General features: G+C 47.8%; 1 protein-coding gene and 1 long non-coding RNA gene across 3 annotated transcripts in view; one reads left to right on the forward strand and one right to left on the reverse strand.

Moving 5' to 3' along the window:
* The window catches only part of D630045J12Rik (RIKEN cDNA D630045J12 gene), a 130,966-nt gene that overhangs the window by 15,699 nt on the left and 97,564 nt on the right, over positions 1 to 17,703 (reverse strand). The window contains exons 12-17 of the mRNA NM_194061.3: positions 16,258 to 16,373; positions 10,684 to 10,889; positions 9,464 to 9,687; positions 8,248 to 8,401; positions 3,720 to 4,037; positions 551 to 597 (exon numbers count right to left, since the gene is read on the reverse strand). Of these exons, the coding sequence (NP_918950.2) occupies positions 551 to 597; positions 3,720 to 4,037; positions 8,248 to 8,401; positions 9,464 to 9,687; positions 10,684 to 10,889; positions 16,258 to 16,373 (1,065 nt within the window). The remainder of the gene's footprint in view (positions 1 to 550; positions 598 to 3,719; positions 4,038 to 8,247; positions 8,402 to 9,463; positions 9,688 to 10,683; positions 10,890 to 16,257; positions 16,374 to 17,703) is intronic.
* On the forward strand, positions 1,184 to 7,289 carry Gm52858. 2 transcript variants are annotated; one of them, XR_003956277.1, is made up of 3 exons: positions 1,184 to 1,459; positions 3,424 to 4,403; positions 6,549 to 7,289. It is a non-coding gene; the product is annotated as a predicted gene, 52858 (long non-coding RNA). The 2 variants fall into 2 exon arrangements; XR_003956278.1 differs by having other exon boundaries at positions 1,184 to 1,300.

Raw genomic sequence — 17,703 nt, forward strand, 5'->3', positions numbered from 1 at the left:
TACCTTTGTTCATGAGGAAAAGTGGCCTTTAGTGTTCCATTCTCAAAAAAGTCCTTGTTCTTCTAACTCATCCTTTCTTGGTTCTTGTCCCCACTCCCTCATCTCCCACTCAGTAGTAGAATTTAAATTCCAATATCCTATGTGGTGTGTGTGCGTGTGTGTGTGTGTGTGTGTGTGTGTGTGTGTGTGTGTGTGTGTAAAACTATGTGTGAACACATGAGCCATGGCACACATGAGGACATCAGAGGGTCGCTTGCTGGAGTCAGTTGTCTTCCTCTACTTTGTTGCTCCCCAGGACTAAGATCAGATTGTCAGGCTGTGGCAAACACCTTTATCCACTGAGCCATCCTACCTGCTCAAGCCCTAATACTTTGGCAGCAAACATCTTTACCACTGAGTCATCTCCCAAATGACTCAATATTTTGCCTCTTGGCAAATCCACAAGCCTATTTGCTAACTGTTCAAATTAACTGAAAACTGAGTCTATAAGATAAAAAAACCAACAGCCTGCATGAGAAAGCCATGATGGGATTTCTTCTGGAACCCTTACCTTGGCAATGGGCCCGATGGGGGAGTCATCCCATAGTCCTCGTATCTCTAGGAAAAATTCAAAAGGACACAAAGATAAATGTGTAATACCTATTTGAAAATGACTATATCAAGCCAGGTGTGGCTATAAATGTCTTTAGTCCCAGCACTCAGGAGGCAGAGGCAGATGGATCTCTGCAAGTTTAAGGCTAGCCTGATCTACAGAGCTAGTTCCAGCACAGACAGGGCTACACAGAGAAACCCTATCTTAAAGAAACGAGGGAGGGAGGGAGGGAGGGAGGGAGGGAGGGAGGGAGGGAGGAAGGAAGGAAAAGACAATATCAAACTTAGGCCTTTATGGTAAACTTGCAGGAATATTACCATTGTTCCTGAGGAGTGTTTCAATATATTGCCTTAGCTAGCCAGGTCCTTACTATGTAGAACAGGCTAGTCCTACACTCACGAGATCCATCTACCTCTGCCTCTGAGTGCTGGGATTAAGAGAATGTGCTGCAATACTAACAAGAATTGTTTTTTGTTTTGTTTTGTTTGTTGAAAGTTTTGTTTTGTTTTGAGATAGGGCCTCTCTGCAGAGCCATGGCTGTCCTGGAACTCACTATGTAGACCAGGCTGGCTTGGAATTCACAGAAATCCACTTGCCTCTGCCTCCCAAGTCCTGTGATTAAAGGCATGCACCATATCGCCCAGCAAGAACTGTCTTCTTATTAAATCTTGGAATGCTACTGGGGTTCTGCCAACAGCAATCGACAATGTGAGTTTTTCAATTAATTACTAATAATTTATTTTTTTGCTCTGTGTATAAGGTATTCTGCCTGTATGTAGTCCTATGGAGCACCTGGGTGTAGTGTCAGCAGGGGCCAGAGGCATTGAGTCCCTAGAACTAGAGTTGCAGACAGCTGCAAGCCTCCAGGTATAGTTGACTGTCAATCATCCCCTAACCCCATGCCCCACCCTGTTGACTGCTTTCTTTACTGTGCCTTAATTTTTCAATTCCCCGTAAATCTTGGGAGCTTTCCGGGTGCTATCAGAGCTTATTTTTAAAACTAAAAATCTGAAACTGGACGAATAAAGCGGCTATGATACAAAGGCTCTAGATGGAAAAGAGGCTTCTGGGTAAAAATTTAGTAACTGAGTGGCTAGTTCACCTGGTCAGTGTTATTATTAACTTGCTGAGAGCCTGGGTGTGGACCGTATTAAAGAGTGCTTACATGCCCAGCATGGACAGGATCCTCTATCTAATGCCCGCCTCTGTTTTTGTTTGGGAGGTTTCTGCTTTTCAAACAAAATAAGAGTAAAACAGATCCAAAGCAATCCGGGCTAGGAATGTAGCCCAGTGCAGACCATTTGCCCGGCACAAGCACGGCCTGGGCACAAATCCTGGCATACAATAAAAGCAATTCTCAGAGTGGCTATCTTCTTTCTTTTCTCTTTTTCTTCTTTTTTCCCCACCAAGACAGGGTTTCTCTGTGCAGCCCTGGCTGTCCTAGAATTCACTCTGTAGACCAGGCTGGCCTGAAATTCTCAGTGATCTATCTGCCTCTGCTTCTCAAGTCCTGGGATTAAAGGCATGGACCACCACCTCCTGGCTAACTTCTGCATTTCTTAATCACAACAATTGTTTCTGTATTGTTTGGTTTTGTTTTCTCCTTCTAAACTTATTGTCCTTCATTACACCCCACCCCCGCCCCCATCTAAAACTTTTCTCCACCTTGGGCTGAGGACACGGCCTTGCTTAGCATAGGTTTGATCCCCAGCAATCCCCCAGAAACCCCTTGTAAAACAAAACTGGTGACAGAGACCTGCCACCCCAATATTTGAGGTAGAGGCAGCAGATTAGAAGTTCACGGTCATCTGTGCAGCAGAGCACGCCCCAGGCCAGCCTCTGCCACAAGAGACCCTTTCTTTTAGATTATTTTCTTTAACCCTGCAATCGGTGCCTCACCTATTTTAGATCATAGTTAAAATGTCACTTTTATAACAGTAAGATGTGTAGAGTTGTCAGAGTGGTATTGAACAATAAGCCTGGTATGTAGCTAAGCCTATTTTAATGACGCTAACTGATTTACCACTTATATGCCTAATTTGCAGCTACAGTCTATGAAAGAGGAAGCCTGCTGTTTTGTTTGTTCTATTGAGTTATCCAGTATGGCTTGTTTACATAAGGTAACATTGATAAGCAAAGGCAGATCGTTTTTGTTTTGTGAGACAGGTTTTCTCTGTGTAGCCCTGGCTGTCCTGGAACTCTCTCTGTAGACCAGGCTGGCCTTGAACTTGCAGAGGTCCACCTACCTCTGCCTCCTGAGTACTAGGATTAAAGGTGTGCACCACCACTGTCCGGCCTGAAATCCACTACTTTTTTTTTTTTTTAATAAAAATATTTTTATTACGTCACAGTGCTTTCCAAAGTTGCATATCATCTACAGTCATTAAAATTCATAATCTGCCAGCTCCAAATTTAGAAGCAAACCAAGGAGCCCTGGGCTGGAAAGTGCAATTCAGGTAGGGTGCCTAGTAAGTGAGCTCCTTTGGATTTCCCATTAGTACCACCCTGTGATCAGAGCAGGGAGCCCAGATGTCCTCTCTGCTTCCTGAAAGGGCTTCTGATTGGTGGGGACAGAGAGACAGTGGGCTCAGAGAGGCCTCAGACCCAGTACCAAAAGAGCACTGAAATCCACTGCTTTCTATTCTAACAAATATTAATGATAAGAAAGAGTGATAAGCGTTAAAGAAAGACCCACCCATGTCAACAAAAGGCAGGGTGGGAAGCTGATGTTTGCAAACAGTTGTTGGTGTGTAAGCTTGGACTAGAGCTACAGGAGCACCTTCAGGACTAGGTGGTCCAGGGACAAGCTAAACAACTGGATCCCTTTACAGGAATCAATGAGAGCACACCCGGACAACCTATCTCCCCTTCATGACCCCGGGAGGGAGCTGGGAAGAGATTTCCTTGAACACCAGCTACATCCTCCTCAAATATCAGAGCTACATGAAAGGCTGCTTCTAACACTAAGAATTAACTGTAGTCAAGGATAAAAAGCTGAGATCTACCAAGCATGCTCTAAGTCATGTAAAATGCAGCCAAAGTTTTCACAGGGAGCCTTCAGGTGACAGCGAGGTAACAAGAGTCAAGCTCTTTGCCCAGCAAAAAATTTCAGGAGTCCAGTACTTACGCTGCAAGGGTTGTTGGCCGTCTGAGCTGGACTGTAGAAGGACCCCCACTGCGTGGCTCGCCTCTCTTCCCTGGACGGGGTGCTATTCACAGGTAGGCTGGCAGGCACACCAGTACCCGCTCCCATAGCATTGGTGGGCTGGCTGCTGGGAGCCACGAGGGCAAAGGCGTCATCCAGGAGGGAGTGCATGGTCTGGCGTGCCTCCTCGATGGACGGCTGAGGCGGGATGTACTGAGAGGCTGAGAAGGGCAGGCCGGGATACCTGCCCAGCTCTGTAGAGGAGGGTGTCTGGACATCAGCTGGGAGGTCAGGATCAGACTGTGTGAGAGGCAAGGGGGAGAATGACATGTGTGCTTCCGTGGGGCATGGGGTGGAGTGTGAAGCTAAATTCTGGGGCAGAGTGGAATTTAAAAATGGTCCTACTTTGTGGGAAAGGGTTTGTCATAAGAATTAAAAGTCATCTCTCTTAATAGGCATCATGTTTTATATGAGGCAAAGATGTCAACTGAGAAAAACCCAATGAGAATACTTCACAACTTCTTTTCTGTAAAACTCAACCGTAAAATAGATGTCAGACCCGGGGAAGGACATCTTCACTGAGAAGCCTAAGCAGCCACAAATCAGACTTCCAAGTAAACACACTAAGGAGACCCAGGCAACTTTCTGTGGCTGTGAAAACCAAAGGTAGAACAGACTATGTGTGTGTAGAAAGAATTCAGTACCCATTTAAAAACTGTTCACAATAGTAAAGACTAACAAATAGTCAGAAACCATGTCTCTAAAATAAAGGTATCTGAGTAATTAAGAAAAGTTTAATGTCCTGTCCCCACTATTTAAGAGATAAGAATCAGAGAAACAAGGTGGCATTCCACCCCCCCCCCAATCTTCCCTCTTTTTCATTTAATTTACTGAGACAGAGTCTCTCACTGGCCTGGATCTTCCTATGCAGACCAAGCTGGCGCCTTGAACACACAGTGATCCCCCTGTCTCTGTAGTCAGTGCTGGTATTAAAGGCATACAGTACCATGCCCAGCTAAAGATTTATTTTAAACCCTGTGTGTGTGCGCGCCTAAACGTCAGAGTCCCAATACTCTAGGCCCCTCCCTTCTCATCCTTCCTGGTCACACTTTAAAGAAGGAAAGACAGAGACAGTTTAATTTTTGGAGCAGGACAGACAGGTTCAGGCTGGGAAGGAAGGGTGGTTCCTTTGGGTTCCCACTGGCACAGAAAACCTACCAGAAAACCAACAGAGAGCCACAGGTCAGAACTTCCCACGCCTCTGTCTCCTTGTTGCCTCTTGAGAATTTGAAAGTCAAGCGTCCCTTTCCCACATCCCACCCTTTGGCGATGTGCTTCACGTGGGGACGGAACTCAACAAACGCAAACCCATGGACTTAAGGTTTCCTAAGGAAGCTTGGGTTAGAACTTAAAGTCTACTCTCTTGAATTCAGGTCTGCTGACCCCATTCTGCTTCAGGGCCCATTCATTCAGACGCGGACAGCCACCAGCTCATCCCAGACGGGGTACCAAAACCACAAGCAGTCCTCCTTAAGTGTAGCTTGGTGAGCCAAGTTTAACTTGGATTTCTTTACAGAAGTGAGGCTTAAAGGCGCATGGGCAACCGCCTGACAGCAGGAAAATTTTCATCCTGGCAATGATTAATCCTAAGGGAGGGGCCTTGAGTTTCCTGGGCCTGCTCCTGAGATGCTCAGGAAAAACACAGCTGCTCTGATCTCAAATGGCCATGGTCATGTCATGCCCAGAGGACAGCATTTTACAACAGATTCCTGCTCCTGTCATTCTTCAGACGACATCGTAGGTCATGTCCTGCAGTGGCTATTTTGCAGTCCTTAGTGGGCTCTTAAAAGACTGGCTTGACATCCTGGTTTAGCTGTGTGCCTGCTGCCCTGGTTTAATCATTAAGAGAACTTCCTTTCCCTTCCAGGAGCATCTACTTTGGACACTAAATGACAGTAAGGGCTCAACAACCTTGCAGCTTTTGTTGCTGATGTTGTTTTAAGGAGACAGAGCCTCTCTCTCTCTCTCTCTCTCTCTCTCTCTCTCTCTCTCTCTCTCTCTCCAAACTCCTGAGCTCAAGCCAGCGGCTTGGCTGCCGCCTCCCAAGCGGCTGGGGCTGTGCATAGGCACCGGCAGGCCTGGAGCCAACAAAAACTTTCAGTCAAGAGCCAGACAATAAATATTTTAGGTTCTTCAAGTCATAAAAAGTTGGTCACAACCCAACTCAAAAAGCAGCCAAAGACAGCATGCAAGCAAGGGTGTGGCAGTCTTACAAAAAGGCCCAGTGTTGACCAAAACAGCAGCAGGCTGGATGTAGCCTGAGGGCAGAAGTCTTCCGGGCCTAAACCTGAGAGATGACTGCATAAGCAGACAGGGTTGAGGATTTGGGGAGACAGCCCTCAAGGAGAGGTTATTTTGAGAGGAAAAATGGAAAATTCCAGATAATTTCAAACTATGTAGTACACATATGGTCTTAAAGGTAAAAGAAAATCTAGCTAGTGAAAGGTAAACTCTGAGAAAGGCATTATTTTTAAAACACACATCACAGAATTTTAGGGAGAGTAAAAAGTTAAGGACATCTAGGGAGGATTTTCTGAGCAGGGAATCTTTGGAAAGGCAGCCCTGGAGGCAAAGTAGGAAATCCTCTGAGGAAACCCTTGTACTTTCTGTGAAAGGAGAAAATGGAGAAAACAAAGGGCGATCCAAGCCAGGCCCCACGGCTTCCATCTGCCTTCCCAGTAGGAGATTGCTTGAGCTAGTAATCTGAGGCTAGCCTGGGCAACATAACAAGATTGTATTCCCCCAAATTAGGTTAAACCCAAAAGGAGGGTCCAGGACACCATGAGGAAAGCCTGCGCTGGTCATCAATGAAGACAAAGGAAGAGTCCAAGGAAAACCAACCTCCCTCCCTACAGAGAACTCAGTTGGAGGCTGGAAAACAAGCATCAACTGCTGGCTCCTCCGAGAAGCCAAGCCCAGGCTGCTAGCAAAGGCTGTGTGGGGAAGGAGGGAATGCGGTGTCCATTACTAGGCCTATGAAAGGACCAGGTGACTATACTAAGACTACGAGTACAGTTTCTACACACTGAGCGTACCACCACCAGTGTTTGGAGTGTTAGGACATATGCTTCCAGCAGAACAGGAACACCCATCTGTTGCCAGAAAAGCTGGAGTGACTCTGTGTGTGTGTGTGTGTGTGTGTGTGTGTGTTTCCTCCCTGGTCAGGGGGACCTAAATTCAGAGAAAGGAAGAGAAACTGCTTGCTCCTTTGCTCTACAGGGGCATCTGTAGTTAGCAGCGACTGCTCACAAGAACCCTCGGGAGGGGGTGACAGGGGTCAAGTGAGGCTTCAGAGCTCCCCGAGCTCCCAGGGAGGAGCCTGTTGCTTCCTGATGAGCTTGAAGAATCAGACTTTAGCCAATGTCAGCACAGTGTTTGCCACATTTTTATAAACATTTTGAATGTTTTTCATTATTTATTAACGTGTCATTTAGGGGAAAATAAAGAAACCTCAAATAAACCTCAGTGCTACAGGGCAACTGTGTCTTGTCGCGCGTGCGCGGTACCTTCTCGGAGGACAGGCTTGTTGCTATGTCACACAAGCAAAGCTGGCTCTCTACGTTTGCTCAGCACTGAGTTCTTTATGTTCCTCGCTGTTGCTGCTGCTGCGTCCATTAGACTCCCCTTCTCTTTCCCAGGGCATCTTCGTGTCTCTTGCTAATGGTCCCTTGGGAAGCTAGGTTTCTTTCCCCCTCAATGGACCCTGTGTGTATATGTCAGTGTATAGTGTATCAATGTCTGCCTTCATCACCTCAAGCCAGGCTGTCTGTGTGCCTTTCCATTTGAAAAATAAGGCTCTCATTCTTTGATTTACATTAAGCTCTTTCCCCCATGAACATTATACACACACACACACACACACACACACACATATACATATACATACACACACACACATTAATCATCCCTAATCTGAAATCAGAAACTGTGTGAGCTGACATGACACTCAGCTGTGGAGTTTGAACCCTTCAAACTGTAGCTTTTCCTACCAGGATGCTCAGCTGATAGAGTCTGAACAAACATTCCAACATATCCAGTATCTAAGCCAGGGTGGTCTCCGGCACTGTGGGTAAAGGACACTGACCTGAGCGACTGAGTCTCTCCTTAGCTCCTCAGGGATATGAGAGTGTGGGGTATGCAGACAAAACAGGAAACATCCAAGAAACCCAAACACCCATCTGAGCAGAGAGAGAAAACCTGGACATTCTTGCTCTTCCAATAACCGTCAAACAGCTCCCATTCCGAGCAGAGGTGGGTTAGCGTGTCACCCAGCAGCTCCTTGGCGTCACCGCTCCCGTGCCAGCTCAATCTACTCTGGGTGCTGCATGGCCTGCTGGCCCTGGCCTCCACTTTGTACAGGGCAGCAGCCAACACTGTGCACTCTCCTCCCCCACCAAGACACTGTCCTCAGAGCCCCCACCATGTTTCCCAAGGGTCTGGTATTACATACCGGGCATCCGATGTAGGCAGAGTTGTGCACACCGGGAGGCCGCTTGTATGTGCCGTCACTGTCTGTGGTGATGAGTCGGTCCTTCTCCGCATCAGCGGGACAGCCGTTGACCTGGTGTTTCCGGCGTGGCTTAGGAGAACGTTTCATCCGTGAGCTGAGAGGAAAAACAGAAATTATCCTCACAGGGCTGGTCACCTTCCCACAGGAAAAGCTCCAGAGATTCCGACTAAGTAACAGCCATGGTCTGGGCCCTGTGGAGCAGAGCTAACTAACGCAGAGACAACAAAGCATTCTCTACTCGGGGCATCATTTAGTGACAGAGCCAGTCAAAAAGCAGCAGGCCCAGCCAAGATGGGTTAATACCTTACAGGTGACCTGAGCAGAGCAGAAAGTGCCAGCCCCGCAGGCTGAGGGCCAACATTGGCTGCAGGTGAATCTGTGGGGGAAGACGGGAGAGCCATCCCACTGTAGTCACAGCTCTGTGTGGCTGGCTGCAGACAGAACTACATTAGAGAGGGAGGCTCCACCTCCTCAGGGGTACAGATTTGGACAAAGAGTGACAAGCTTAATATTTTCTGTACGTAGCTGTGCATGTGTGTTACCGACTGCGTCTGGGGCCTGCAGAGGCCAGAAGAGCACTGGAGCCCCTGGCACTGAGTTACAGATGGCTGAGAGTCACCGTGGAGGTGCTGGGGATTAAACCTAAGTCCTGTGGAAGAGCAGCTACTGCTCTTAACCACCGAGCATCTATCCAGCCCCAATGTGTTTACAGAAAACACACCTACACATGGGGCAGGAGCTGGCAGATGGGAAGGGGGAACCTCAGACTGCAGGAGGCTGTGGGGAAACAAACACAAAGACCTTCCACACTACCGTGATTAACCACTCGATGAAGACATGCAAGGGAGGGGAAAAGTAAGAGGAGGGTGGGGACAGTGAAGTGGGGGCAGGGAAGCCGGCTGAACAAAGAATAGGCGGGTGCGAGGTTTTATCAGACCAAGATTAAGAGTCCCCTTCCTCCCTAGTTTCTTCCCTCCCCAGAAGTGAGCCCCCCCCCCACTTCCTGCATGTTTAACCTCCTTCTACAGAAACCTCTTCAATTTACTGTCACAGAATGCCACCTGAATTTGACCAGGATTTCTGTCCTAGGCTCTAGTCTCCATCATGCCCAGTGTCTTGCCTGCCTGTCCCCCACGTCCCCAGGGCCCCAGCCTACCTCTTCCTGGGCTCTATGAACACAGAGGGCACACTGGCTGCGGGGTCCAGGATCTTGTCAATCTGCATTTGTGCCCTGCGGTATACTCGGTGTCGCTCCTTGGTGTCACCAGAGGACAGGTCATCCACCACCGGGAACTCGTAGTGGCCTCGGCGTTTGGCACGAAGGCGAATCTTGTTGCGGTGATGCTCAATCTCCGACTTGTGGCGCAGTGCTGACTGGATCTACGGCAGGTGGTGGAGAGCAAGAATACCACTCAAGGCATTTCCTCAGGTTTCTGGGGCCCTTCCTCTGTACAGTGCTTTTAGAGATGTCCCCTTTCTCCAACTGTGCCCTTGCTCTGCAGGCTTGATGGAGGCACCCACGGAGGTGACAAAGAAAGGCCACTGCCTACTGAGTGGCAGGAAGCCATCCATCCATTAATGATCACTAGCTTAGGGAAGCCTGGCCATCTGCAGGCTAAAGGCAGTGTTCAAGAGTCAGAGACAGTGAAGCAGGGAGCGCGGCTCCGAGGAGGAGCCTCCTCAGGGCTGCCGCCTCAGTGCCTTCTGCTCATCCTGTCAGGATCCATCACTGTCCCCGAGTAGCGTCGCAGTTTGAAAAAAATCGATTTGTGGGTTGTGAGAGGGCTCGCCACTGGCATAGAGGCACTAGCAGTTGATGATGTCTGAAAGAGGAAGAGACACCTTTTCTTCAAGGATGTGGCCACTGCTAAGTTGCCCGTGGGCATGCCCAGTGCACGGGGCTTATTGTTAATGATGATGATGAGAAGTCAGCATGGAATTGAGACTGATAGGTTAGGGGGTCTGTGGAGAGTTGAGGGGATGGATATATTGTATGCACATACCAAATATCCAGAGAGTAAGTAAAACACTAAAAAGAAAAGTATAGGTGTAGGGTGTGTGTGTGTGTCTGTGTGTGTGTGTGTGTCTGTGTGTGTGTGTGTGTGTGTGTGGACTTAGTTTGTTTTTCTGATTCCGAAAAAGGCCTTACAGTGCAGCCAGACATCCCAGGAGTGAGCCTTCTGTCTCAGCCTGCAGGCTGCTGGGATCACAGGCCTAAGCAGCACCCAGTCTGTAGACTTCTGAATGGGGTACACTGCACTGGTGCAGGTTTTTAGCAGGTGTTTGATACTGGACCTTCCTTCCGCTCATCTTCTAACACTGACCGGATTAGGACACGAGCTTTTTAATTAACGCGCCTTCGTTAAAACCAAATACCTCCTTGTTGATTTTGTTGGTCTCTGCCACTCGGTCGGCCAGGACAGGGTGCTGCGCTGGAGGGGCCGGGATGGGCTGCATGGCAATCAGCTGGATCTTACTGGGGACCCGGCGGCTGGCCTCTGAGGTCCTCGAAACCCTGTCCACGTGCTCAAAGATGGAGGCTGAGGAATGCTGCTCATTGCCTGAACTGGGCAGGGGGGCGCCTGGAACAGAGGAGGAGGGACGTGAGCATGAGCGGCCCAGAGAGCAGCGACAGGAGTCACAATCAGGCAACACCCTGAAAACGCCCTGGGCCTCAGTTTCTGACTAAAGCAATAAAAATCTCTCTAGTTCGCCGCAGATGATCTACATTAAATTATCTCTTTTGGCTTCATTTAAAAAAATTACACGAGGACTGGCAAGATGGCTCAGCAGGTAGAGAGAGGAACTTGTGCATAAGTCTCATGGCTTGAGTTCAGTCCTGGATTTCAGAGGAGGCAGAAAGAACGGACTCTTATTACCTGCATACATGTTGTGTGTACATCTGTGCGTGTGCACACAGGTTTACACACACACACTTAATAAAATCACAGATGTCTTTAGGAAATCATTATGTGAGAAAGTCGTTATGATAATATGTGTCAAAGACTGCTCTACTGTTTTTACTACATGTAGTTAAAAATCTTCTTAAAGAAAAGGGAAGCTCATTTGAGAGGAGCGCTTCCATAGCATGGATCAGACCCCTGCTTCCGGGTCTAGAGCCACAAAACAAACCATGAAACATCTGAGCTGGGCATACACCTGCAATCTGTTTCTAATCAAAAGCCAATGGTTTGCAGCCCCTGGTGAAAGCTGGAAGAGAGAGAGAGAGAGAGAGAGAGAGAGAGAGAGAGAGAGAGAGAGAGAGTGAGAGTGTGTGTGTGTGTGTGTGTGTGTGTGTGTGTGTGTGTGTGTGTGCCACGATGAGTTGGCAAAGCTGTAGGGAACAGTGGCTGGCATTTCATGTAAGGAATGAAGACAAGTGCTCTGCAAGCTTTGGGTTCTCTCTTGATTTGAATTGTGTTCATGTTATCCCAAGGGAACAGACAGGATGTGTGCATCACCAAATGAGAGGCCTCTCTCAACAAGACAGTTGCCTGATATTCTTGGGCTCTCTCCTTCCATGCCCCGACAGAGCTGGGTGACCTGAACTGCAAGCCCAGCCAGGCAGTCCATTTAACCAGCAGCAGCTATTCACGCTGCAGGATTAGTGACTAGAAAGAGATTAACCTTGCCAGCAGGCCAGCCTGGCTGGTCTGAACATCTAATAGAAAAGTCACCAAGTTGGCACCTCGGCACACTGTCCCACAGTGGGGCAGAGCTCTCCTCTTGCCGCCGAGTCTAATGACTCAATGGGGAGCTCTCCCTGTCCATCCGCCATCCCTGCCTGGATCCCACCTGAACGGCAGCCTGGGAGCAGGAGTCACCCTCCTCTCAGCTGAGGTCACAGAGCTTTGCTAAACCGGTCACCAGCTACAACCTTTGGGGCAAGGCATGCCCACATCTCAGGCTTCTCTGCCAAGCGACAGGGTAAAGGCAGGAAAGTGAAAGAAATCCCCCAGCTCCTACACTGTCCAGGACCCATCCTCAAAATCCTTGCAAAGGGTTTTTAACTGTGCATTAAATTATACTACATATTATGCTATATATTTGTGCAATTAAAAATTCCCTAGATAACACCAACCAATGAGAGCATAGGAGATGCACAGAGATAAATGTGACCTTCCTTGAGGCACATAAGGACTTTGGATTAAAAAGCCTTTCTCTTTCCAAGTTATTTTTAAAAAGTAATAATATAAATTACACCACATTGACTACGTAAATGTTATCTACTATAAAATAGCCAAGAAGTGGCTGCCAAGATGGCTCAGAGGGTAAAGCTGCTTGCTACCAAGCTGAGCTTGGGCCCAGAATCCATGTGCACAAAGGAGAGAAATGACTCCTGCAACTTGTCCTCTGAGCTTCACACATGCATTGTAGCCAGGACGTGTGCGTACACATGTACAAACACACACAGTAAACAACAAATAAATGTGAATACTTTCTAAGCACTGTGAGAGACTTTAAGTGTTCTCACATAAAAACAAGTTCATTGTGCTGGGTATCTCATAAGTAAATTAACGATGTCACCATTCCCAAGGGCATATATACATATTTTAATATATGATATATTAAAGCATAATGTTGGGAGAGCAGGTGTTGCTCTTGTGGAGGACCCAGATTCAAGTTTCTAGCACTCACATGGTGGCTCACAACTGTCTGTAACTAGAACCCCAGTTCCCGGGGATCTGATGCCCTCTTCTGACCTCCTTGGGCACCAGGGTATGATTCACATACACATTCAGGCAAAACACTCATACACATAAAATAAAATTAAAAAAAAATCTTTAAAATGTTTTTAAAAATAATGTTGTAGGTATATATTAAAATAAATAACAATTTTGAAATGAAAGGAAAAGAATTAATTTCTCCTGTTCAAGACTCCAAAAAGGAGGCAATGTAGGATTTATACAGAATGATGTCAGCTACACACAATGAATGCTTTGATGGAAGACTATTTTAAGAAAGAGTTTCATCAGTTACAGACAAATGTAGTCAATCCCCACCACTGCTAACTCTGGTGACCCCAACCACTCCCTGCGAGGCTGAGGTCACTGGCCGATTGATCACCCTCATCTCTGATACTAAGCACAGCCCAGGTGCTCAGGAAAAACCGCAAATGAGGACCAAGTGTCGGCAGTCACCACTCAGTTTGCACTGTCCTTCCTCTGGGAATTGCCTCAGCGAGATATCGAGAACTAAGCTCAGCCATCTCAGTCCTTTCAGAAATGAGTCTCCAAAATGACCTCACGCCTCATCTATGTACCTAATCTGGTCGAAACAATGCATCCCTTCACCGGGCAAAGGCCTTATCAGGTGCCACAATAAATGTCCTATCAGTCCCCAAGAGGAAAGCTTGCACCTGGAGCTTGTGGGACTCAAGTCAAAGAAGGCCTAACAACTTCAGAATCACACAGTGCATGCGTGAGACCATCAAGAAAGCGCTGGGGGGCGGGGGGAGAGGGGGGGACAGAGTGGTGACACACACTTGATTCGAGCATCCACGATGCAGATGTAAGTGGACCTCTGGAAGTGCAAGGCCAAGCAGGACTCCCAGTGAGGCCACCCAGAGCTGCATAGTCAGGGCTATGTAGTGAGACCCTGTCTCAACATCCACCTCCCCCATTTCTACCAGGTGTACTCTGAGACCAGGAGTGGGTAGGCCGAGCCATGAGGAGGTCAGCACTGACACCCTAGCCTGGCTACTCTTACTCAAGGGCTCACGGCTCCTCCTCTTTCACTTCTCTCCACATTCTCTTCAGGGATGGCAGTGGGAACAGATGTGGCTCCCCAACTGTAACGATTAAGAACATAGTACCCTATCGGTCAGTCACTTCTGTAAGTCTCAGAGATGGACACAAGGGCTGCATGACAGTCTAGCCAGCACCTTCGAAGTGGCAGAGCAGGGAACACAATCAAGTTTGAATTTGCCAAAACATGAAGAGCAGTCTTTTATGAGTTTCTGTTGCAAGAGGGGGACCAGGAACCCTAAAGCCAGTCACTAGGTGTGCCACATGCAGTGGTGACAGGGAACACTGGTCCAAACCCAATTTTTAAGAAACACAATCTAGGCACTGTGGGGTACACCTGTGATCCCAGCACTCAAGAGAGAACTGCTAGTTTGAGGTCTAGCCTGGGCTACATGGAAGCCATAGTATCTAAAGGGGGGGGGCACTAAAATTATAGCTAGCAAAGAGCACTTGCCCAGCATGTACAGAGTCCTGTGTTCCCCACCCCCGATCCTCCCCCCTCCTCTTCTTTCTCAAATATTTCTTTCCCAGGATTGAAACAAGATTTTAGTCCCGCCTATCTGAAACACAGCACCTGGTTACCATGGTGCTAAATAAGTTTTAAGATTCTGTGAAACTGGATGCCAAAGGAAAAACTCTTCCCTTAGTCTAAGGGGGTATTTCCTCAAAATTACAAAAGAGCCAGCAGGGAGGGGTGGCAAGGATGAGTGACAGGTGCACGGGGCAGGGTGGGGACCTGCAAGGCCTTGGGGGTGAGGGTCAGGCATACAAGAGTCCCTTGGGCCTTGGGCCGGACTCTCTCCATTTATAGAATGTTATTCGGTCTGTGCTGTATTTTCAAACAAAGAAATATGTAACATAACAGAACGGAGAAATTAATCACACATGCTGATCTTGCAGAGACCTGAGTTCAGTTCCCAGAATCCACATTGTGGTTTACAACCATCCAAAATTGTAGTTATAAGAGATCCAATGCCCTCTTTGACCACAAAACAAACAAACAAACAAACCCAACAAAACATTTTAAAGTAAATGTAGCTAGGTATAATGGCATATGCCTTTAATGCCAGCACTAGGCAAAGGCAGGTGAGGCCAGTCTGGTCTACATAATGAGTGCCAGGCCAGCCCGAGCCATATATAAAGACCCCCAAAAGTCTCCAAGTACAAAAACCATTATTAAACCCCTTATCTCTGAACTGCTGAGACAGGATCCTGAGATAAAAACACAGCCCCAGCCACTCCACCCAGAGCAGACTCATTTAAAACAACCTAAGCTGAAGCCAAGCTACCGGGGGGGGGGGGGGGGGGGCCCAGGCAGGGTGGCTCAGTGGGTAACAGCCCTCACTACCAGGCAAGGCAACTTAAGTTCAATTCCCAGAACCTGTGTGTTAGAAGGAAAGAAAAGATCCCCACAAGTTAGCTGTTCTCTGACCTTCACCCATGTGCCCATACACACATACACTGAATGAATGAATGAATGAATGAATGAATGAATGGAATGAATGAATAGATAACTATGAAGCCAAGCTGTCAGGAGGTGAAATCAGGAGGATCCAGATTTTTAGGCAGAGCGGAGCCTCATGAGACTATGTCTCCAAAAATCCAAAACATGTCACGTGGCCAGCACTCCAAGGACTATTACCAAGGCAAGGAAGGCCTGTGGGCATAGGTGTTTGGCTGGTTGGTTTGGTTGTTTTATTGGTTTTAGACCCAAAGCAAAGAGTTTTACAGTGGGAGTGACCTTTGTTTTGTGCCTGGCCTGCGAAGATGGCTGAGCCATCTGATTATACCCAACAACCTGCTGGATAAATGATCTAGAAACAAGACCACACTTGATGGTTATGAACCCCTGACAAACAAACATCTTCCCAACAGTGACATCCTGAAACTGGTTCCTAAAAAAAGTCACTGTAATGACAGACAGTTTTAGGACTATAGTTTCCAGTAAATTCTCCTTGTCCTGCTTGGACACTAAATGAGAATTAATTTCTAGCACTAAGGCACATCTCAGTGAAGCCCTCGTCTCTACCCCTGCGCCTCTCCTTGAAGCAGACACCAACACAGGAATCAAAGTGACTACACAGCTGAGAAACTCAGCATGATTAATATATACTCCATCTTTGTAGATTATTCTTAAGCTTAGTTTCTGCAGTAGGGTAGTTCCCTGGCCTACGAGACATGGGGAGGACAGACAGGGACGCACCACTCTGCGGAGCTCTGAGAGCCTTGTTCTCAGGGGCAGCAGCCGGCGCCTTCTCTCCCGCGTCCCTCTCGCTGGACTCCTCGCTGACTGTTGAGTCAGCATCTGAGGGGGAAACTCTGCAGACAAAGAGAAGCGCGCATCAGAACAGCACAGGAAGGGTTAACATCGTCAGGTTCATCAGGAAGCAGGCTTCTAGGAAAAATAACCCAAAATTAAAAGATGGTACTACAGGTACAGTCCTGAGGACAGACTGGCACAGCTAACTCAACAGCTGAGCACGGTGCTTTCCAACAAAGGCTAGAAAACTGAGGGCTGGAGGGGAGGAAGTCCCAGAGCTACTGGGGCCCGAGGCCCTAGGTCACTTGTAGACAGTGAGCCTGCTTGGTGTTTGCGTACTGGTCGGCATTTGAAGAGCTCTGGGTTCAGTCATTGGCACCACAAGAAAACAAACATCTTTCTCTTAAAAATAATGGCTCAGCAGATAAAGGTGTTTGTCACCAAGCCTGATGCCCTGCACATGGTCCCCTGAGACCTATGTGGCAGAAGAGAACTGACTCCTAATTACTGTTCCCTGACCTCCACATGTACACATGGGCACACACGAAGAAAGAAGGGAGGAGAGGAGTGAGGGAGAGGGGAAGAGAGAGGGGAAAGAGAGAGGAGAGAGAGAGGAGAGAAGGGGAGAAGGAGAGAGAGAGGTGAACTTTTACAAAGAGGAACCTGGGGCTCTGGCCTGCTTAGCATTAACTGCGCCTGAGCCCCTGGGAGGCCAGGGAAGCTCTGGTTTCACCTCAAGCAGCTCCAAACCTTCAGATGAATCCTCTGCTTACAACGCTAAGGCAGTGACCCCTGACCCCGAGATCTGACTCCGTGAGTCAAGGGTAACACAGCACCAGGATGTCCGTGGCCAGGGAACAGCCTTGCCCAGTGAGCCCCTGCTCTCCAAGACTCCCTACCTTCAACAGCAACATGAGCTGCTAAGACATCCTGGTGTCCACGGCTGGCCCTCAATATCTGTGGGCCATAGATACTCTCAAGTCTCTTATATGAAATACAAAATGACTGTCTGTAACTCCATTCTCTTGTAATCATGCCTACATAAAGCACTGTGCACAACACTGCAGATAGCTGCCATGAACGGCTTTAAGAATAATGACAAGGGGCGGGAGAGATGGCTCAGAGGTTAAGAGAACTGCTCTTCCAGAGGTCCTGAGTTCAAATCCCAGAAACCACATGGTGGCTCACAACCATCTGTAATGAGATCTGGTGCCCTCTTCTGGCAGGCAGAAGAACACTGTATACATAATAAATAAATAAATCTTAAAATAATAATAATAATATTGATGACAAGAACAAGACTGTAATTCAACATCAACACTATTTCCCCCGAGTATTTTTAGTGCACAGGTGGTTGAATCCACAGAGGGGACTGGAGCGCAGAGCAGG

The sequence above is a fragment of the Mus musculus genome, chromosome 6 (assembly GCF_000001635.26).
Source record: "Mus musculus strain C57BL/6J chromosome 6, GRCm38.p6 C57BL/6J".
Taxonomy (NCBI): domain Eukaryota; kingdom Metazoa; phylum Chordata; class Mammalia; order Rodentia; family Muridae; genus Mus; species Mus musculus.